The sequence below is a fragment of the Chanodichthys erythropterus genome, chromosome 23 (assembly GCF_024489055.1).
Source record: "Chanodichthys erythropterus isolate Z2021 chromosome 23, ASM2448905v1, whole genome shotgun sequence".
Classification (NCBI taxonomy): Eukaryota; Metazoa; Chordata; class Actinopteri; order Cypriniformes; family Xenocyprididae; genus Chanodichthys; species Chanodichthys erythropterus.
Genome location: NC_090243.1, coordinates 5257334 through 5281125, shown reverse-complemented (window position 1 = coordinate 5281125; position 23792 = coordinate 5257334). Strand labels below are relative to the sequence as shown.

Below are 23792 nucleotides of genomic sequence, written 5' to 3'. Positions count from 1 at the left end.
TATGATTTATAAACCCATTTACATTGTGGGGACCGCTGGCTGGTCCCCACGATGTAGGTGAACTCAGGTTTATATTACATCATGGGGACATTTGGTCCCCACAATGTAATATAAACAAAAGCACACACACACACACACACACACACACACACACACACACACACAGCTTTTATTACTTAATTTGATTAAATGTTTCACACACACACACACACACACACACACACAGCTTTTATTACTTAATTTGATTAAATGTTTCACACACACATAATCACATTATATATAATCACACACACACACACGTTTGTTTTTGTGAATTGTGGGGACTTTCCATAGGCCACAATTAATTTTATACTGTACAAACCGTACTTTCTATCCCCCTACCCTACCCCTAACCCTAAACCTAACCATCACAGGAAACTGTGCACACCTTTATTTTCTCACAAAAACATAATTTAGTATTTTTATTAATTAATTTACATTGTGGGGACCGGTGACACACACACACACACACACACACACACACACACACACACAAAATTATTTAGTTCACTGTCAGAGAAAATTAAGCACATAAACCATGACATATATTATGATACATTTTAAAATGTATTAAAGGATTAGTCCATTTTCAAAAAAATTTCCTGATAATTTACTCACCCCCATGTCATCCAAGATGTTCATGTCTTTCTTCAGTCGAAAAGAAATCGAAAAGGTTTTTGATGAAAACATTATTCTCCATATAGTGGACTTCAATGGCCTCCAAACGGTTCGGGGTCAAAACTAGTTTCAGTGCAGCTTCAAAGGGGCTTTAAACGATACTAGACAAGGAATAAGGGTCTTATCTAGCGAAACGATTGGTCATTTTCGGAAAAAAATATAACCGTATATGCTTTATATAAACAAATGATCGCCTTGCAGTGCTCTGCCAAAACCGCACTTTCGTATTCTTCAAAAATCTTACGCTGTATGTCCTACACCTTCCCTATTCTACTTACGGAACGAACGCAGCGCCAGTTCCATTTTTTTCCGTAAGTAGAATAGGGAAGGCGTAGGACATAAAGCATAAGTTTTTTGAAGAATACGGAAAGCGGAAGCACTTGGAAGGCGATCATTTGTTTATATAAAGCATATACAGTTGTATTTTTGTAGAAAATGGCCGATCGTTTCGCTAGATAAGACCCTTATTCCTCGTCTGGTATCGTTTAAAGCCCTTTGAAGCTTCAAATTTTGACCTTCAACCGTTTGGAGGCCATTGAAGTCCACTATAAGGAGAATAATCCTGGAATATTTTCATCAAAAACCTAATTTCTTTTCGACTGAAGAAAGAAAGACATGGACATCTTGGATGACATGGGGGTGAGTAAATTATCAGGAAAATTTTATTTGAAAGTGGACAAATCCTTTAAGAGGTAAGGAAGTTTGAGTGTGGGAACCTTCTGTTTTATATGATATATATATATATATATAAATAAATGTTCTCACGCTCAAACTTCCTTACCTCTTAAAACGTTTTAAAACGTATCATACTAAATGTCATGGTTTATGTGCTTAATTTTCTCTGACAGCGAACTAAATCATTTTATACATGCAGGCAGAGAATATTGACACACAAACTCCAATATTTCCGTCCGACCGACAAATGATCGGGAAATGACGTCAGTGCAGACAATAATATGGCGTCTACGATCGCTGTGGAGGCTACAGACAAACAACATTTAGCGATTCAGTCCAAATAACACTGGCCTATTGTCACCCAAAGAAGCCAATGGACAGCATATTTCCTTCGATAATGAGATTTCATATTTAATTTCTCTGGTCTTTGTCTAATACCAGCACTCCATGTCCGAAGGACCTCGGGCTCCCTGGTCGAAGCGGGGTTGCGTGGAGTCGCATCGCCGAGGTAAAACCCTGCTGGATTTGTTTCATTTCACACGCAACGTTGTCCTGCTTAATAACGTACTCGTTTTAACGTACTGTAGCTGAAAACATTAGAATTGTTTAATATGTCATGGACTGACATTCGTTGGGCCGTGTCAGCGGTAATTGGCTGTGCCTCTGATATTGACCCAGTGAGCTCCCTACCCTAGATAGACAGCATGTTTGTGCATCATATGCGTGTGAAGCGTTTGTTAAGACTCAGTGACTAGATGGACTGCTCATTAGGTTTCAGTGTTTATATCCAGTCGCTTGTAGACACTTTTGTTATTTTAGGATCAAAACACCTGTAAAATCAAAACAGAATTCATTATACTGGTTTCTCTGTGAATCAGTCAAGTGTTGTTGTGTGTCTTGTTTACTGGGGATCTGAACACGAGCTCAGTGAAGTCCAAAGGATATAAACCATGTTGATTCTAATGTAAGGATGAACACTGGTAAACTAGACCCATTTGTAATTATGATACGGTGACTGTAAACTTTCATTATTTACTGGAAGGACAAACTTTTCTCTGACAGCTTCACTGAGAAGTTTACCACAGCATCAGTCAAAACAAGGAAAATTAATTAAAAAAAAATGTAATTAAAATCCAGAGGCATCCTGGTGGTTACTGGAACAGGGATTGATTGTTGTATGACATGCAGATGTCTCATTGGAGTTTGAGATACACTACCGTTCAATAGTTTGGGGTGGGTATGATTTTTCAAGAAGTGTTGTGTGGTCACCAAGGCTGTATTTGATAAAAAAATACAGTAATATTGTGAAATATAACAATTTAAAATAACTGTTTTCTGTTTTAATATATCTGAAAATGTAATTTATACCTGTGATAGCAAAGCTGAATTTTCAGCATCATTACTCCACTGTCACATGATCCTTCAGAAATCATTCTAATATGCTGGTTTTCTGCTCAAGAATGATTTCTTCTTATTATCAGTTTTGAAAACAATTATGCTGATTTTTGTGGAAACTGTGATACATATACTAAGCAAAAAAGAGCAACATCCTCCCACTTCCAGCTGCTTATTTTCCCCCCAAAAAATTCTTATTATGTGTAAATATTTATTTGAACATAAAAAGATTCAAGAACTGAGATGGGTAGGGGAATCAGTATCAGAAGTCGCAGTGAGTATCTTGTGTGGCCATCAGCTCTTTTAAGTCCTACATCTCGTCTTCATGGACTGAGAAAGATTTGCCAGCTTTGGCTGTGAGATGTTACTCCATTCTTCCACCAAGGCACTTGCAAGTTCTCAAACACATCTGGGAAGGACGATCAGCTGTCCTTCCTGTCTTAGGCGTTTTACATTACAGACATTGCAGTTTATTCTTCTGTTCACATCTGCAGACCTCAAGCCTCCTGCAGCCTGTCGGACTATGGCATGTTTACACAGCCTCAGGTGATCAGGGCATCTATCTCCTGGTGTTTTTTAGAGTCAGTTGAAAGGTCTTTTTAGTGTCCTAAGTTATTGTAAATGTGACTTTAAACGCCTGCAAATTCTTGTAAGTTGTATGGACTGTTCCAGAGGTGCATGTGCAATGATTATTTTTGGTTCGTTGAACTAGTATTAAACACATTGTTTAAACCGGATAATGGTTAAGGTTTCAGGATTCTTTTATTAGAAATGATTTATTTGAAATTTAATTTATTTTTCATTAAATGTCACTTGATTTTTTTTTTTTTTGTGTCCTTTCTGAATTAAAGTTTTAATTTATATTATAATAAAATCTTATTTGGCTCAAACTTTGAATGGTAGTGAATTTAAAAGATTAGTTCACTTTCAAATTAAAATTAGCCCAAGCTTTACTCACCCTCAAGCCATCCTAGGTGTGTTTGACTTTCTTCTTTCTGATGAACATAATCTGAGAAATATTAATACATATTCTGACGCATCCAAGTATTATAATGGCAGTGAATGAAACCAACATGTATGAGCTGAAGAAAGCGCTTCCATTCACCTCCATGAAGTAAAATATCTAGCTTCTGCCAGATCGCCTTCCGTGTTCAACTTATGAAAAAGGTGTAAAACTCTCGCAGTTCAAAATGCTTACGCTATGTCCTACGCCTCCCCTGCTGAACTAGCTGAAAAAGCTTAAAGGGTTAGTTCACCCAAAAATGAAAATCATTAATGACTCACCCTCATGTCGTTCCACACCGGTAAGACCTCCGTTCATCTTCGGAACACAGTTTAAGATATTTTAGATTTAGTCCGAGAGCTTTCTGTCCCTCCATTGAAAATGTCCAGAACTGTCCAGAAAGGTAATAAAAACATCATCAAAGTAGTCCATGTGACATCAGTGGGTTAGTTAGAAGTTTTTGAAGCATCTAAAATACATTTTGGTCCAAAAATAACAAAAACTACGACTTTATTCAGCATTGTCTTCTCTTCCGGAATCCTTTTCATTTAATTGATTCCATTGAATTGATTCCATTGAATCCTTTCATCTGTCGCCGTTGGTAATGCACTTTTACGTCGTTGTTTTTGTCGATTAGGACATCCGCGACATGCACACTTATGCACCATTTTAAAAAATATAGCAATACCAAAATACAAACAATGTAGAATAGCTTGAATACAGCGTGCGTCTCCCTCAGACTGTAAACGAAGCTCTGCCGCACTGGATAACACGTCAGCAGCGTCTTACGTCAGCAGCGTCACTGCGGAGTCGTGAACCCGGATTGACAACAGACCCGGAAGAGAATACAATGCTGAATAAAGTCGTAGTTTTTGTTATTTTTGGACCAAAATGTATTTTCGATGCTTCAAAAATGTCTAACTAACCCGCTGATGTCACATGGACTACTTTGATGATGTTTTTATTACCTTTCTGGACATGGACAGTCTACCGTACATACATTTTCAATGGAGGGACAGAAAGCTCTCGGACTAAATCTAAAATATCTTAAACTGTGTTCCGAAGATGAATGGAGGTCTTACGGGTTTGGAATGACATGAAGGTTAGTCATTAATGACATAATTTTCATTTTTGGGTGAACTGACCCTTTAACTGATGTGACGGCAGTTTACACTTTCTTCGTAACTTGAATACAGAAGGCGGTCTGGCGGAAGCTAGATATTTTACTTCATTAGTTGTTAAATATGGATTTTTAATTTTTTTTTTTTTTTACACAAACGCATCACTTTGTTTCAGAATGCTTTTATTAACCTCCCGGAGCCATGTGGAGTACGTTTATGATGGATGGATGCACTTTCTTCAGCTCATACTCATTGTTTCCGTTCATTGCCATTATAAAACTTAGATGCGTCAGGATATTTATTAATATTTTTCCGATTGTGTTCATCAGAAAGAAGAAGGTCTTATACACCTAGGATGGCTTGAGGGTGAGTAAAGCTTGGGCTAATTTTCATTTGAAAGTGAACTAAACCTTTAAAATCATATTTTAATAAATTCTGAGAAATTCCACATTTTGTGGCCAAATGGATGCAGTTTGTTTTGAATAGTTTGTTTTCTTTTGTCTGATCTGTCGACTGACTGCATGTGAATGTAACTTAGACTGTCTAATACATCAGAGTCCCTCACATTACATATAGGCACTTCTCAACCTTAGAATAATAATAATCAGATGTTGCTCAGTGTCTTCTGAATGTGTAACATTTGATAAGTTCTTTTAAACTTTTTAGTAGAACATTTTCAAATGTGTAATTACTAATTAACAATGGGTAAATTAAAGCAATAATCCCCAAGAAGTCATGGTTTACAGTGAATTTAGAACAGCTAGGGGGGCAACATTGTTGGGCATGACAGAGCGGAGTTGCTCTAAATTCGGGGCTTATTGCTTTTATAAAACAGTTATTCCACATACCTGGCAAGGTTTCATAAAATAAACACACAGACACAAAAATGTAATGCTATTGATAAAAAATATTATTCTTCCACCAAGCAATGTAGTTCTTTAGAAGCGGAATGGTCATCTTGCCAAGCAACACACAGACACGGTGGCGCAGTAATACTGATGTAATGCAATCACAGGTGTAGAGTAAATTTCAACGGCTTTAAACGCAGCTCATCCAATCAGAATCTAGAACCGTAGCTATCTGTTTTATAATGAATAACACAATAATGAAAAAATATCAACTTTCAATCATAATCTGGATGTCATTTCTTTTTAGAGCAGGGCAAGTACAAGCAGAGGAAATGTGAACGCCCCTTCAGCGCTGTGAAGCCGACTGTTGGCCAGGAGGCCTCTAAAAGGTAATGTCACAAAGTCATCACCCTATACTGTTCTCCAAACCACCTAACCAGTTATACAATGTGTTTAATTGTTTCTCATCTCAGCTTTATATAAAAATAATGGTTCAACTATAAGAGGCATTTGATTTACAAAATGATGGTCCATTTTCAATGTGCAAGCAGGGATATTTTGTTATAGTATTCCATCATCATCTACCTCCATTTATTTCTCAAGTAATTGTTTCCTGTTTGCACACTGTGGGACGTTCAGTTGTTGGTGCATCTTTAGCATTTCAGTCTGTTGGTAATTTGCACATAATTTTAATGATTGGGGCTTGTTCAATTTGTCATTTAGGTGAATATCTTCAGAATTTAATTTCCTACGGACACAGAGGTACTGTCCTCTGATTGGCTCGGACACCCCCCTGTGACATGCCCGTGGCCAATCAGAGGTGAGTGTGCTGTGTGTGTATGTGTGCAGTAGAGGGGGAGTGTGTGGGGGAGCTTTGAGAGAGTTTGGCTTTCAGCAGCAGAAACTGAAGTGCTGAGGTGTGAAAGTTCTTGAAGTCCTTCCAGAGGCTTTATTAAAGTCTGGCATGTTTTTTCACCCTCTATTATTCACTAAACTACAAATAGTTCAGATGATTAGGGTGATGAATAACTTGAAGGAGGCGCTGTTTAGTTAAACAAACACTTGATTAACGATATGCATAATTTTATCTTGTCTTAAAGGGATAGTTTACCCAAAAATGTACACAACTGTTCAAAAGGTTAGATTTGGTATGATTTTAAAAATGTTTTTGAATAATGTCTCTTATGCTCACCTGCATTTATTCGATTAAAATTACAGTTAAAACAGTTATATTGTTAAATATTATTACACTTTCAAATAACTGTTTTCTATTTTAATATATTTTTTAAAAAATCCTGTAGTGGCAAAGATGAATTTTCAGCATAATTTCTCCAGTCTTCAGTGTCACATGATCCTTCAGAAATCATTCTAATATGCTGATTTGGTGCTCAAGAAACATTTCTTATTATTATCAATGTTAAAAACAGCTGTGCTGCTTAATATTGTTGTGGAAACGGACACATTTTCTTCAGCATTCTTTGATGAATGTTCAAAAGAACAGAATTCACAAATCTTTTGTCAACATTATAAATTCATTACTGTCAATTTTGATCAATTTAATGCATGCTTGCTTAATAAAAGTATTAATTTCTTTATATATATATATATATATATGTTACTGACCCCAAAACTCTTGTCATTCCAAACATTTAACTTTATTTCTTTTGTTTTTGTCTATGCAAAGAAATTAGGTCTAAAACAACATTGGACCCCACTGACTTTCATTGTATGGACAAAAAGCACTGACACGTTTTCCAAAATATCTTCTTTTGTGTTCCACAGGGTCAGTAAATGATAACAGAATTTTCATTTTTGGTGAACTATCCTGTTAACAGGCCTTTCCCATCACCCTAATTGATACTGAGCTCTCTCTGAGAGAGAAAAATTTCTATCAAATACTTGAGAGAAAATAAATGTTTGTCTCTCCATCATCAGTTATGGTCTTCCCACCCTTGCAGAGATGACCAGCTAAATTGGGACACATCGTCTTGCCTTGGCGCATCATTTATAAGAGTGTTTGTGTCTCTGCAGGTGCCTAATGGCGGGGGATGTGGAGGTGTACCTTTCCCAAGTGCATGACGGCAGCGTGTCGTCGGGCTTCCGAGCCTTGTATGAGGAGCGACTGCTGCTCGATGTCACTCTGCTCATCGAGGAGCACCACTTCCAGGCGCACAAGGCTCTGTTAGCAACGCAAAGTGATTATTTCCGGGTCATGTTTACAGCCGATATGCGGGAACGTGACCAGGATAAGATTCACATGAAGGGGTTGACGGCAGCCGGGTTTGGTCACGTCCTTCGCTTCATGTATTATGGTTCATTGGAGTTAAGCATGCTCACGGTGCAAGAGATCCTGCAGGCTGCCATGTACGTACAACTCACAGAGGCTGTAGAGTTCTGCTGCTCCTTCCTGCTGGCCAAGATCTGCTTGGAGAACTGTGCTGAGGTCATGCGCTTGCTGGAAGACTTCAGCGTCGGTGTGGAAGGCGTGCAGGAGCAGCTTGATGCGTTTCTGCTGGAGAACTTTGTGCCCCTGATGGGGCGACCGGACTTCCTTTCTTATTTGAGTTTGGAGAAGTTGATGGCATATCTGGATAGTGACCAGCTGAGTCGATTTCCGGAAATTGAGCTGTATGAGGCGGTGCAGGCTTGGCTGAGACATGACCGGCGCCGATGGAGACATACGGATGCGGTGGTGCAGAACCTGCGCTTTTGCCTCATGACTCCTGCCAATATCTTTGAGAAGGTAACAATGCTTCCTTGTTTATTATGTGTTTAGAGGTCAGTGATGTGTGTGTATATATATATATATATATATATATTTTATACAGTAGTGTACAATGATCATGTTTTTAATTTCTGAATAAAAAATCAGTTTTAATGATCTATTTTTTTATGAGGGGCATAAAGTCAAAAACAAAAACATTCAAAAACATTTGGGCAAAAGAGAAAAAAGGCCCGAAAATATGCCGTGCCGCCCTGTCCCTCAGTGTTCAGCGCTTGCCGCAGCATTTTTTGTAACTTTGCGAGCAGAACCGCTTCCAAAGATGCACATAAAATTCCACAGGAAGTGGAGTAATAATACAATTATCCCAAAAAAACAAAACCTAATTTAAAATAAGAAATTAATAGTTATTTTAAAGTCGTTTTCGGCCAAGTGCAACCAGAATTTTCGGTTCGGCCCAGAAAAACGCAAGCCACTTTTCAGTTTTTAGTAAACCCTTGTCATGTAAACCTCAGATTGCTGCTAACTAAAAAGATATATTGGCGCATATCTTGGGCTGGACAATATGACCTAAAATATAAATCTCTTAACTGAAGTTCTACCTGGATTATGATTAAAGAACGAAATTTTTTTTTTCTTTAGTGATAAATCACAGGACAGCATAGTTTCTGCACTCCTCTCTGTGCACCCGATCTTCACGTGATTTACACCTACTGTTTGTTTGCCACAATGCATCAGCGCAGTTGCACAATATAATAACACACCTCTGATGGTCTAAAATCGCTCGAGGTTCCAAACTGGCAAGCCTTAAAACACATAAAATTGACAGTTTAGTGAAAGTGATCTTGCTTCAGGGCTCACCTATGTGTTACTTCCATGGCACTGACTGGATGGGGCGGAGTCACATGACTACACACGCGCTAGTATGTTTTTAAGGGGAAAGTATTACCAGGACTAAAAAGCCTAAATAACCGACATGCGAAAATTACGTCGGTTAGATGTTCTGAAATTCGGTTTTGATTAATTGTCCAGCTCTACCTATATCTAAATATATTAAAATATATTAGATATTCACCATATATTAGCATCCAGACCCCAACATGTTCTTATGATCTGTTCTGTTATTATAAGTGTGCGCTACAGTTATATCATCTGCCACTTTAAATGCTCAAGCTCTTTAAAGTCGGTGGATTCTGATTAGCTATGTTCAATGTTTTTATCATTCATCACCTGGAAAAATTTTTTTGGTAGTCCCGCGATAACTTTCCTCTGTGTCGTTATCATTATAGTTGTCATCTGGACTTCCTTATGGTGCAAACACACTAGACTTTTCATTCCATTGACTTCTATTCAAACGCATGCAAATGCATCAGACTGGAAACGCAAGCTTGTGCGAAAACATTTCGCATTTCGCTGCATTCCAAAGTTCAATTTTGGTGAACTCTGACCTGCGAATTCACATCACGTGAAGACATACGACCAGTAGAAGATCGATTTCTCACGGCATGACCTCTTGGCTGAATTAAAAGAATTATATTTTTGCAGTAAAGTGGAGTAGGTTCTATATTTTTACATTTTGAATGTATTACTTAAAGTTACATGTTGAATTCACGTTTATAAAAAAGACGCTGTAGAGTAGACCGTGACGTCATATCACGACTGTTACAGCATCCGAAGAAATTTCGCATGTTCAAAGTCTATTTTGGGGCATTATTAAATATGAGCCGATTTAGGCTGCGGCCCCTTTAAATCTCGTGCTCCCCCGCTCCCTGAGCTCACGCTTGCCTTTAACAGCATAAACAAAGTTCACACAGCTAATGTAACCATCAAAATGGATCTTTACAAAGTGTTCGTCATGCAGCATGTCTAATCGCGTATATACAGTATTTATTTGGATGTTTACATTTAATTCTGAATGAGTTTGAGGCTGTGCTCCGTGGCTAACGGCTAATGCTACACTGTTGGAGAGATTTATAAAGAAAGAAGTTGTGTTTATGAATTATACAGACTGCAAGTGTTTAAAAATGAAAATAGCGACGGCTCTTGTCTCCGTGAATACAGTAAGAAACGATGGTAACTTTAACCACATTTAACAGTACTTTAGCAACATTTTTCGCTATTGTCCTTGCTTGCTTACCTAGTCTGATGATTCAGCTGTGCACATCCAGACGTCCTGCCCTTGTCTAATGCTTGAACATGAGCTGGCATATGCAAATATTTGGGGCGTACACCCTGACTGTTACGTAACAGTCGGTGTTATGTTGAGATTCGCCTGTTCTTCTGAGGTCTTTTAAACAAATGAGATTTATATAAGGAGGAGGAAACAATGGAGTTTGAGACTCACTGTATGTCATTTCCATGCATGTTCTGAACACTTGTTATTTAACTATGCCAAGATAAATTCAATTTTTAATTCTAGGGCACCTTTAAAATTTTGAAAGCTTTAAAAAATCTTAATGACCCCAAACATTTGAACGGTAGTGTATTTATGACTTGTATGTTGGAATTTTCCTGTCATTGACCCTAATGTGTTTCTTTCAACCTTGCATAGGTAAAGACATCAGAGTTCTACCGTTATTCCCGCCAACTGAGACTAGAAGTTGACCAGGCGCTCAGCTACTTCCATCAGGTGAACGAACAACCGCTGGCGGAAACCAAGTCCAACCGCATCAGATCCGTGAGACCCCAGACTGCTGTATTCCGTGGAATGATCGGCCACAGCATGGTCAATAGTAAAATCCTCCTCCTGCACCGGCCCAAAGTGTGGTGGGAACTAGAAGGCCCCCAGGTACCGCTTCGCCCCGATTGCCTGGCCATCGTCAACAACTTCGCTTTCCTGTTGGGTGGTGAAGAGTTAGGTCCTGACGGAGAGTTCCACGCTTCTTCTAAGGTCTACCGCTACGATCCCAGACAGAACTCTTGGCTCCGTATGGCCGACATGTCCGTTCCTAGATCAGAGTTTGCCGTTGGCGTCATCGGGAAGTACATTTACGCAGTTGCAGGCCGCACTCGCGACGAGACGTTTTATTCAACGGAGCGTTATGACATTGTTGAGGACAAGTGGGAGTTTGTAGACCCCTACCCTGTAAACAAGTACGGCCACGAAGGCACCGTGCTCAACGGGAAGCTGTACATCACTGGCGGCATCACCTCCTCTTCCACCTCAAAACAAGTGTGCGTATTTGACCCGGGACGTGAAGGAACGTCCGAACATCGTACACGGCGCACGCCGATCCTCACCAACTGCTGGGAGAACAAGTCAAAAATGAACTACGCTCGTTGCTTCCATAAGATGATCTCCCACAATGGGAAGCTGTACGTCTTCGGCGGGGTGTGTGTGATACTGCGTGCCTCTTTCGAATCCCAGGGCTGCCCTTCGACAGAAGTATATGACCCAGAGACTGACGAGTGGACTATTTTGGCCTCTATGCCTATAGGACGCAGTGGGCATGGAGTGGCAGTGCTGGACAAACAGATCATGGTGCTCGGGGGACTTTGCTACAACGGTCATTACAGCGACTCTATCCTCACATTTGACCCTGAGGAGAATAAATGGAAAGAGGACGAGTATCCCAGGATGCCTTGCAAACTGGACGGACTGCAAGTGTGTAGTTTGCACTTCCCAGAATACGTTCTGGAACACGTGAGACGCTGCAGCTGAGTCTTTGTACCTTCTGGACAGTTTAGGAGACAAACGTTTACAGGTGTGAAAAGTAATACTAATACTGTTGAAGCTTTTAAACTGTAGGCCAGTGCTTATTTAAGAAGAAAAAAAATCCTTTTTAGGCTTTCATTGTAGAAAGGAAGGTTTGTTATTTGTTCCAAGCATTGGCGTTCTCATAAAAAAACAGACCTTTTTGCTCTGACTCATTGCACTGTAATCATCCTGTAGAGCACATAATACTCTTCATGTTTCACCACATTGTCTTCTCTGTGACGTTCTTCTGTATCCCTTCGTTCTGTTCACAGGAAGTCATGTTTTTTGAGTGCGTATTCCACAAGTAGTCTGCTGCGTCTAGGGGTGGGAGACTAAATGAAGTAGAGGAACTCATGAAGAAATTTAAAAACTTCCCTGTCCCTTGTTTTTCTTTCACATTAACTAATCTAAGAATGCATTTGTGCTGATACTAGTGATGTTGTAGTGGATCTTGACGATAATGACTGTAATGATTGTAATCTTGACGATGATGTTGACAAGCATTGCACTCGTATAAGGGCATATATTACTGCTCTACAATAACACCAGTCCTCCACTGCTGACTGCAAAGGGAGAAAAGGGGACAGCAGAGATTAGGGGACGCATCGTTCCCGCTTCTCCAACCTTTATTAGTTGTGCTTATGCTTATTTTTAACTTATTTATTAAAATGGCAAAGCCTTGCCTTGATCCAATCCGTGTAATGTAAGGAACTACTTTATGTGTGTGTATGTGTGTGTGTGTGTCTCACATTTTGTTTCACCAGCAAAGGGCTAAAGCACATATGCATCTTGTGTTTAATGTCTAATGAAACACTAACAGCAGTTCTATGAGTTTAGGCGTCCATTAGGTATTAAAATCAGTTGCAGTAAAAGGGATTGTTCATCAACTACTCGCACTCATGTCATTCCAAATCTGAATGACTGCAATATTTTGTCTGTTTGAAATTCAGTGGGACGCCATTGGTTTTCATTGTATGGACAAAAACATCTTTTGTGTTCCACACTGATATGTGGATTGACATAAATGTGAGTAAATGATGACAGAATCATCATTTTTTTTTGGTGAAATATCCCTTTAAGCCAGATCTTGAAGGTGTTTGGCAATATGTCATTTACTGATGCTGTGTTTCCTCAGAGTTCCTGGTTGGTTTGTACTTCCTCAAACACTAACTTTGACCTTTTGTCTCTGCCGTGTGACATTTGTCATCCAAAATTCATGCTATTTTCATGTACATATAGATGCCAAACTGTGGTCTGTAAGGGTCAAACTGTAATAATCAGACACAGCGGTAGATTATAACCTTGTCTTGTTATTTTTTCAGTAGAATAACAGACAATTATTCCACTATAATAATAATAATCCATAGCCCTGTATCTTGTTCTTGAGAGGAGTATAATCAGATTGCTAACTTGTTTACCAAAATCTGGTGGTTCACTGGTATTTGAAGACTTTGTAATTAATTTCCAGAAATAAATGTTCAAACTGTTCAGCTCTCTGGGTCTTCTAATTGAATACAAGCACTTTCTGTGCTGCTGTGTTTGGGTGTAGTGTGTATTTGAGACGCTGTCTTCTCTAGATATCAGCATCTTATCTTGTGGGTTTATCCCTGTAAGAGGATCCATCAGCAGGAAGTGCGCCGAGACCCACAGCCTTTTCTTTAGGTTGTGTGTCGCCATGTTTGACTGTATTGAAGAAAAATGCATTCCTGCTGATCAAACAGTAAAGCATGGTGCTAGCAATGCCAAGGTCATGGGTTCGATTCCCATTGAATACATTAACTGATTAAAATGTATACCTTCAATGCAATGCAAGTCATTTTGATGCATTTGGTAGACGAGGATATTTTTGGTCAAGTGACCAGATGTCTCTAATCTTTAAAAATAAATTAAGACCATAGCGCTTTGCAGCGACCAGACTGAATTGATATTAAAGCTTTTTTTGTTTGTAGAATTAAGCCTTAAGTTAAATATTTTCTTTCCAATAATAAACATAAATTTTCCACACGTAGAATTAATTTTGTCAGAATGAAAGGCATTTGAAGTTTTTTTTTTTGTTTTTGTTTTTTACATCCTTCATTGCAATACTTTCCGCCTCAGAATAAAAAAAAAGGTTATTGCGACATTATTTCCTATAATTGCAACTTTAATCTCATAATTGTGACTACGTAGCTCATATATCCCCGGATTCACAAACAAGGCTTAAGATAGTCCTTGATTAAAATGCATGTTTGAGCTGTTTTAACTGAAAGCAAGTTATACCGACATATCTTAACCCTCGTATTATCCTCAAAAACCAGCGACGTCGATTTGCCAGTGGGGTAATTAAAAACCTCCAGAATATAATTTTATTTTCAAATTTTTATCCATCAGGTACTTTATGTTTCTTCATTGACAACACCCCCCATCACCCCCACCACATGTTTTTGGATTTTTAATTTTCTATGATGTATTCAACACTTTAATTGGAAGATGATGGCTGTCCAAAGGATAACTAAACTGCAAAAGCCGTAAGATAAAGCATTTTATCATGTAAAGTATCTAAAGGACCTTTACATTTTGCGTTGATTGCGTCAGAACATTACAAGTCAATGCTCTTTTGGCTATTACAGACATAACAATTACAGTTTAGTTGGTGATTAACTACGTTACACAAAAAAAAAAAAAAAAAAATTCCAGAAGTGAAACGGCAATCGGTTTCCGCTCAGGAAAAAAGTCCTGTACTGTACCAATCGCGCACGTGGCGCCGTGGCTTAGTTGGTTAAAGCGCCTGTCTAGTAAACAGGAGATCCTGGGTTCGAATCCCAGCGGTGCCTTTTGAGTGCATTTCATTCACACGTAAGGGATATAGCCTAAAGTTTTTACTGCTACACTATTATTTATGATTATTTATTAGTATTTTTACTCTATTCCATGTTTCTCAGGTTAGGTCATTTTACCTTCTGTTTAGGCACATGCTTTCCTAACATTTTGGAAAGCATGTGCCATAACAATCCAAAACATAATGTATTTATCACAGGCCATTTATTGGCTTGTCTGCAAAATTCAAAAGGTCAACCAAATATTAAACACAAACCAATTCATAAAACATCAACAATAGTAGCATACAAATTACAAAAGTATTACACTGTTTTAAATACAATTTAATTAGTCGATTTTAATTTATAGATTTAATACTATATTACATTACATATAATATAATTTTAAAATTATCTACCCCTATTTTATCGTTTACTCTTACCATACATATCTGAATCGATCTGAATGTATGGTAAACTTCACAAAAACGGTTACAGTACGCCCTCTGGTGGCAAACCATCAATAGAGGCGTTGTTTCCTTTATCATGTAACTGAGATAATACATCAAATATCTGAACTTTAGAAATTAATTTGTCATACCACAGGACCATTGAAGTAGTAACTAATAGTCATGAAAAACTTCTTAAGGAAAACAGTCACAGCATCTAAAACACAAAATTAGTTAGCTGTGAAAGCTTGTCTCTCTCTAGGGTGGATAGCAACTGTCAAACTTAAAATCTCATATTAATTACTCAATTTTCATGATCCCATTTACATATATGTATGCATGTATTCTGAAGAATGTTGGTAACCAGACAGTTGAAGGTTAGACATTGACTTCCATAGTGTAAAAAAACTGTGGAATCAGACTGTCAACTGTCTGGAGGTTACCAACATTCTTCAGAATATCTTCTTTTGTGTTCAACAGATGAAGTAAACTCATACAGGTTTGGAACAACTTGAGGGTGAATAAATGATGACAGAATTTTACATTTTTGGGTGAACTATCCTTTTAAGATTAAAATTCAGTTATCTCCTCTGTTTATTAGGAGAACTTTAAGAGGCTGACTCTGAAATCACATTACTTAAAACCAGTTTATATTGCTTTAATACTCAGAAAACTAAACAATCATTAAAATCAATCTTTGGTTAAAGTTACTATTAGGACTAGAATCTCTTAGCAATGTGGCCCCCTTTTATAAGCTTTTTTTTTTTTTTTTGGAGTAGACAATCATGCTTTTGTGAAAACCCTTTATATCAGTCTTGCTTTATATACGTTTTATTATTTTCATTAAGCAATGGCAGTATGTTTTTTTCACATTGTATGGTAAAATACTTTGTGCTAGACTGTTTTTGTGTAATAAGAAAAATAAAACGGTTAATAAAACAGCATTCAAGAAATAGGCCAATATGCTCTTCTTTATACATTGTTATACGTCTATTGTCTACATATCATTACCTTTATGGTGTCTGTTTCTTATGGGACACAGATATTTGAGTAGCTGGAGGGTCCGTGTACGTTTTGATAGTTTGTTTTCCAATTTGAAATGAAATACGCAGAAACGAGAAAACGGTCGTTTCCCGTTTTTTCGTTTGTTAAAAAAAACGGAAAAACGAGATTTTGACTGGATTTTCGTTTTTTTCGGGTCACGGATAGAAAACGGAAACACGACTTCAAAACTCGTTTTCCACATGTGGGCGGTCATTACACGCCCCTTTCAGCCGATTGGTCAATCAAATCTGAGCCAGTGACGTCATCTTCAGTTCGTTCAACAAAATAATAGTCCTCTGCCGCTATATCAGTATGTCATAAATCGGCTTTCTTCTGTGCAACCTAACGCGTATTTCACAGAAATATGTTTGCACAGATAAAAAAAAGTTTTAAAAAACCTACAGTAAATTTAATTAAGTCTGTTTTTAAGCTGTTTTTAAAATGTAAATGCCTCTACATCTGTTACTAAGCGCATGACATCCTTTGGGCTACTACCACCGATCAATAGGCTATACATAATGACAGACTATTATCTATTATAGATCAGTGGCTACTGCACTCATTTTTTTTCTTATTTTAATGTTTTGTTTACATTTTATACATTTAAATTCAATAATTTAGCAGACGCATTCCTTACAGTAGACTATGCAGTCATATTAGAAAATAGGCTATCCACTAGGTGGCAACACCTAATAACGGTATCACCATCGGGGGGCTTTTTAGTTTTCCTTAGCTTATAAATGGCTATACAGATTTTATCTCTTAAATTAAACACTTTTATTAACACAGTGAACATTACTATTATATGTCACAGTTTACTTGCTATCCTCACTTTTTCTGTCTTTCCTTCGCTTTTGAATGAATTAGCTATAAATGGCCCTGAACATTTTACTTTCAATTTCGATTTAACGGCTATTGGCGATTCTGCGTCAATTGCTTCAGTGGACAACAGCAAAACAAAAACTCTCGTATATTAAACATAGAAGTTTTATTATCTTTGTAATTATTTTATTTTGTAAATATTCGTGGCTTAAACAGCGGGAAAATTTACTGTATGCAGTTCTGTGGATGTTTTGAAAAACTTAAACTAAACGAAAATTATTGTTGCCTTGTCAATATAATTTCTGTTTTTTCCCCCTGACTTTCAACTGATGCGATCATCGTTTCATTAACCGATAAAATTATATTAAATTAGAATTAAACGAAATTTGATAAATGTCTGTGAATCATTAAAAAATTCCAGGGGTTTAGTTTTAGCCTACATAAACAAATAGCAGGATAAACAACAGAACATGAGGATTCATTATCATCACGCACCTGCAGCGCTTCTGTGAACGGAGAACAAAGGATTCAAAAAGGAATAGGCTAAATAGCCTATGTCTATGCGCGAAATTTATTTCACTTAAGTAATTAATATTACCAAAATGAAAGGGGAAAAAATGCGACAATATGAGTGTCGGTTTATTTTTGAGAAGTTCACAGAAAGGAAACCAATACGGCAGAAAATTTCTTTGTTTATTTTACGAGCAATGTTTTGTTTGTGAGTGTACAAAAATAATAGGCCTATTTAACCTTTCACAGATTCGAATGGTGTTACATATATTTGACCATAAATGTCTAAGTATTAAGTTGTTTCCGCTGTTATAAGAAAATTCAAGTGAACGCGCCGGCGCCTCACGCACACACAACATCAGTTTTAGGAACTTGACGCCACAGCCTGTTAACTGTCAAAATATATACATTCAACTAAATATATAAAACGTTATAGGCCTACTGCTCATTTTAAGTAGTCTGTGTAGGCTACAATAAAAGCGTTTAAATAATAAATATAGTTTAGCCTCCAAATCGTGAATATTGAAACATTTGGATTTGTGTCAAATTAGAGAGGTAGTTATAACGCCGGTTTCTGTTTCAGTTCAGCTTTAAATTAATTCGTTTTGGCTTAACATTTATATATTATTTTTGTCATAACTAAAAAGGCTATGTAGCTGTAATTTTGATCTTTAATGTTTGATCTTTACATATTCCCTCAATCTTTTAACCAAAGGGTTATTAACATTTCAGCAGGCAATTAGGCTATATAAAATAAATAAATAGAGATGAGCGATTGTTCGTTTTTCAAAATTGCTATTTATTTATTGTGATTTATTCTATTTATTCAAAATAGAATAAAATAAAACCTGTAGGTTTTTTTTTTTTTTTTTTTTTTAATCTCTGCTTTTCATCCGCTCCTCTGTGTGGGTAGTTTCACTATTAAACTACAAACAGCATTACAACAGTCTTAGTGCTGATTAACATTTCTGAAATAAATATTTCTGTGAAATACGCGTTAGTTTGCACAGAAGAAAGCCGATTTATGACATACTGATATAGCGGCAGAGGACTGTTATTTTGTTGAACGAACTGAAGATGGCGTCACTGGCTCAGATTTGATTGACCAATCGGCTGAAAGGGGCGTGTAATGACCGCCCACATGTGGAAAACGAGTTTTGAAGTCGTGTTACCATTTTCTATCCGTGACCCGAAAAAACGAAAATCGAGTCAAAATCTCGTTTTTCCGTTTTTTTTAACAAACGAAAAAACGGGAAACGACCATTTTCTCGTTTCTGCGTATTTCATTTCAAATTGGAAAACAAACTATCAAAACGTACACGGACCCTGGAGGGAGGGACGATTAGTGAAGGCCCAAATAAAAAAATGATTACATAATAATAATAATAATAATTATAATAATAATAATATAATAATAAAAAATGACAACTGCAAACTAGGTCTATTTTTTTTTTTCCTTTTCAATTTAAAGTGTTTATTTAGAAATTTTCACTTAACGTTAGCCTATAAAGATATCGCAGAGAACATGTCTAATGTTATCTAATGATGACAGCCGGATCTCCATATAGGCCTATAGCCTTGGGGCGCGATACGCAATAAATATGTAATATATAACACTATAAAGCATATTTATGAATCTATTTTATCCTTTCAACTGAAAATTTTGGCTAACTCATGATGAACAAACAAAAACGCGAGCTCATATTTATAGTGGGCGTTGCTAAAGGGGACAAACGCTGAATTCTGCAGGCAGTTCATAAGGAATCAGACTTCAAACTTTCATTCCTAGCGAAATCAATTCGAGGTTCAGCGGAGCGGTAAGTGCATGTCAAAATGTAAAGCACAAATCAATGTAAAATGCGGTGTGTGTTGTTGTCGCTAGCAGCATGAAGTGCAAACTTACTTTACCGAATGTTTGTCGTGAGTCATTTTGTTTTGAACACTTTGAATGGAGTCACATAGTTTAATCACGTGATTCAATCACGCATTTCTTTTGTCAGAATGTGGCGCATTCCTTCCAGTAATTTCAAATCTATTTGAACCTATTTAATAAAACAACATTTGTGGCCAAATTGTACTTTGGAAGAGTCTAAAAAGATGTATTGATTTGTTTTGCAGAGAGTTGTCGACTATGGAAGAAATTGCAGACCGTTTTGATGTCGTGTTTAGTCAGCAAACAGAACAGAACGTTATCATACAGGCAACCTAAAGAGAACCTAAACAGAACGTTCTGTAAGGGCTATTTTTAGGATATATTTTATAACTAAAAACGTATGTTACCAGAACGTTCTGAGAACCAAACTTAGCTGGACAATTCCAATGTTCTTATCTGTAAGATTATCTTGGTCAAAGTTCCAGAAAAGGAAGCAAATAAAATATGAAATGATTCAGTTACCATATTTGATACAGATAATATCTAAAGGTATATTATGTATTATTAAGATTGCTCCATCTCAAAATCATGATCACAGGAAAGTAAGCATGTCAATAACTATTGTTTTGAAGAATACTTACATTAAGTTAAACTAGCCTAAGTAAATGTGAGGATATTCTGCATTTGTCTTGTTTTTTGCCCTTAACATTTCTTTTTAGATTTAAAATGTTACTTTGTTTGAAATAACCTACAAACCCGATTCCAAAAAAGTTGGGACACTGTACAAATTGTGAATAAAAAAGGAATGCAATAATTTACAAATCTCATAAACTTATATTTTATTCACAATAGAATATAGATAACATATCAAATGTTAAAAGTGAGACATTTTGAAATGTCATGCCAAATATTGGCTCATTTTGGATTTCATGAGAGCTACACATTCCAAAAAAGTTGGGACAGGTAGCAATAAGAGGCCGGAAAAGTTAAATGTACATATAAGGAACAGCTGGAGGAGCAATTTGCAACTTATTAGGTCAATTGGCAACATGATTGGGTATAAAAAGAGCCTCTCAGAGTGACAGTGTCTCTCAGAAGTCAAGATGGGCAGAGGATCACCAATTTCCCCCAATGCTGCGGTGAAAAATAGTGGAGCAATATCAGAAAGGAGTTTCTCAGAGAAAAATTGCAAAGAGTTTCAAGTTATCATCATCTACAGTGCATAATATCATCCAAAGATTCAGAGAATCTGGAACAATCTCTGTGCGTAAGGGTCAAGGCCGGAAAACCATACTGGATGCCCGTGATCTTCGGGCCCTTAGACAGCACTGCATCATATACAGGAATGCTACTGTAATGGAAATCACAACATGGGCTCAGGAATACTTCCAGAAAACATTGAAGAAGCCATATCTAAACATGATCCAGAAGCGCAGGCATTTTCTCTGGGCTAAGGCTTATTTAAAATGGACTGTGCCAAAGTGGAAAACTCTTCTGTGGTCAGACATGGGGTTGCATGAGTGCGTGCGGCATGGGCAGCTTACACATCTGGAAAGGAACCATCAATGCTGAAAGGTATATCCAAGTTCTAGAACAACATATGCTCCCATCCAGGCGTCGTCTCTTTCAGGGAAGACCTTGCATTTTCCAACATGACAATGCCAGACCACATACTGCATCAATTACAACATCATGGCTGCGTAGAAGTAGGGTCCAGGTTCTGAAATGGCCAGCCTGCAGTCCAGATCTTTCACCCATAGAAAACATCTGGCGCATCATAAAGAGGAAAATGCAACAAAGAAGACCTAAGACAGTTGAGCAACTAGAAGCCTGTATTAGACAAGAATGGGACAACATTCCTATTCCTAAACTTGAGCAACTCCGTCCCCAGGCGTTTGCAGACTGTTATAAAAAGAAGAGGGGATGCCACACAGTGGTAAACATGGCCTTGTCCCAACTTTTTTGAGATGTGTTGATGCCATGAAGTTTAAAATCAACTTATTTTTCCCTTTAAAATTATACATTTTCTCAGTTTAAACATTTGATATGTCATCTATGTTGTATTCTGAATAAAATATTGAAATTTGAAACTTCCACATCATTGCATTCTGTTTTTATTCACAATTTGTACAGTCACAACTTTTTTGGAATCGGGTTTGTACATAGTGTGACAAACTGTTAAAACATGTTTTAGAAAAATCATGCAGCTTTTTCGAGGAATCAAGTACACTGAATCCCAAATTTGGGATTAAATAGGTTCATACCCTTCTTTTTATGAACAGATGGCTAATGAAGCAAAGCCCTGTCCCTGTGAGATTGGGGATAAGATTGAATATGGGGGTCTTGGAGAGGAAGTTCAAATCGAGCACATTAAAGCTTATGTGGTGAAGCCTCAAGCATCAGAGAAGGCCATTATTGTAATTCAAGACATTTTTGGATGGCAGCTTCCAAACACCAGATACATGGCTGACATGCTCTCAGCAAATGGATACATGTAAATATCTGTTTTATATGGTTATAAATATTAAAATTGTTCAGATATCCTTGTTCGTGCCTGATTATTTTGCATTTGCAGTACTATATGTCCAGATTTCTTTGTCGGAAAAGAGCCGTGGAGCCAATCTCACGACTGGTCAACATTTCAGCAGTGGCTTGAGGACAAAAAGCCTACAGACATAAAAAAGTACAAGTTCAATAAACTAAATCTTCTTATCTGATGCACTTGAACATGCCTTCAAAGGAAAGACGAAATAACAATCTTGTTGTTTTCCCAGGGAAGTGGATGTTGTATTGAAGTACCTTAAGGAGAAGTGCGGTGCAAAGCATATAGGTGTTGTGGGTTTCTGTTGGGGTGGTGTTGCCACACACTACATTGCTCTTCAGTATCAAGAAATTAAAGCTGCCGTCTCGGTCTATGGTAATGTATTTGTTGCATCTTCATGAGGCAAGGATACAGAAAATATGTCAATATGCTGTACAACTGTATATATATACATTCCTTTAACCCAGGTATTGTTAGAGAGCGGGAAGACAGGTTTGATCTCAAAAGTCCAACCCTCTTCATATTTGCAGAAAAAGATGCAGTCATTCCACTTGATCAGGTAAGCTATTTATCAAGAACGTCTTTTAAGACATTCAAAAGTTTGGGGTCAGTATGATTTTTTTTTTTTTTTATATATAAGAAATTTATTTCAAATAAACTTTTTTTTTAAAAAAAGAAAATAATCCTGAAAAACTGCATCATGGTTTCCACAAACATATAAAGCAGCACAATGGTTTCAACATCGATGTTTCCTGATCAGCAAATCAGAATTATTTCTGAAGGATCATGTGACACCGAAGACTGGAGTAATGATGCTAAAAATTCACCTTTGCCATCACAGGAATAATCTATAGTTTAGAATTTATGAAAAACATTAAAGTTATTTTAATCAATAAATGCAGCCTTGGTGAGCACAAGAGACTTTTTTCAAAAACAAACACTCCAAACCTTTAAATGGTGTATAAAAATAAATTTGCATTTTGAAAAATATATTCCATCTTAGTTTTGATTTATTGCTGCACAATGAGGATAATGTAACATGGATGAGATTTATGTGATTTGCAATAAATGAATGCTTTGCTTTCAGGCCAAACGGTTCAATTTAAGTATACTCAGACCACAATTCTCTTTAAAATGATTATATTCAGTCTAATATGGTTTTAGTACAAATTTCAGCACTTAAGAATGAGAAACAAGAAATGGGGGTCAATGTATTATAACTGCATTAATAAACCCATATCAGCCATAAACTTTGTACAGAATCATTTGATGTTTATTTTTCTCCAACTTTTAACCTAGGTTACCATATTGGAGACAAGACTGAAGGAAAAGTGCACTGCTGACTTCCAAGTGAAAATCTTCCCTAATCAGACACATGGGTTTGTCCATCGCAAGAATGAAGACATTAACCCAGACGATAAACCTTACATACAGGAAGCTAGGAAAGATCTGCTAAACTGGTTGAATAAGTACATGTGAACTTCAACAGGTTAAATGACTGAGGAGAAGGTTGAACATTGTGTAATGACAAAGTTTAATGATAAGAAGCAGTTAATCTGATGACATTAATTTGAAATCC

At 37.1% G+C, this 23792-nt stretch overlaps 1 protein-coding gene and 1 non-coding gene across 6 annotated transcripts; both read left to right on the top strand.

The window, feature by feature from the left end:
* Positions 1-1667: 1667 nt before the first annotated feature.
* klhl15 (kelch-like family member 15) lies at positions 1668-23709 on the top strand. 5 transcript variants are annotated; one of them, XM_067378641.1, is made up of 9 exons: positions 1668-1900; positions 6067-6148; positions 7791-8502; positions 11033-12124; positions 21954-22165; positions 22247-22354; positions 22446-22588; positions 22681-22772; positions 23513-23709. In XM_067378641.1, the coding sequence occupies exons 1-9, from the start codon at positions 1840-1842 to the stop codon at positions 23690-23692; spliced, it is 2682 nt and encodes an 893-aa protein (XP_067234742.1). In that variant the 5' UTR covers positions 1668-1839; the 3' UTR covers positions 23693-23709. The 5 variants fall into 5 exon arrangements, with proteins under 5 accessions (XP_067234742.1, XP_067234738.1, XP_067234741.1 ...); XM_067378640.1 differs by lacking the exons at positions 1668-1900; positions 6067-6148; positions 7791-8502; positions 11033-12124 and adding exons at positions 14539-14685; positions 19917-20030; XM_067378639.1 differs by lacking the exons at positions 1668-1900; positions 6067-6148; positions 7791-8502; positions 11033-12124 and adding an exon at positions 19575-19615.
* trnat-agu (transfer RNA threonine (anticodon AGU)) lies at positions 14918-14991 on the top strand. The gene has a single exon. It is a non-coding gene; the product is annotated as a tRNA-Thr (tRNA).
* Positions 23710-23792: the final 83 nt, after the last annotated feature.

What these genes read in the sequence shown, in the direction of transcription:
- klhl15 (XM_067378641.1), top strand. Translation starts at nt 1,840, where the DNA reads ATGTCCGAAGGACCTCGGGCTCCCTGGTCGAAGCGGGGTTGCGTGGAG. An exon ending in AAGCCTACAGACATAAAAAA is followed by an intron (nt 22,355 to 22,445) that starts GTACAAGTTCAA and finishes TTGTTTTCCCAG; the next exon opens with GGAAGTGGATGTTGTATTGA. An exon ending in AGCTGCCGTCTCGGTCTATG is followed by an intron (nt 22,589 to 22,680) that starts GTAATGTATTTG and finishes CCTTTAACCCAG; the next exon opens with GTATTGTTAGAGAGCGGGAA.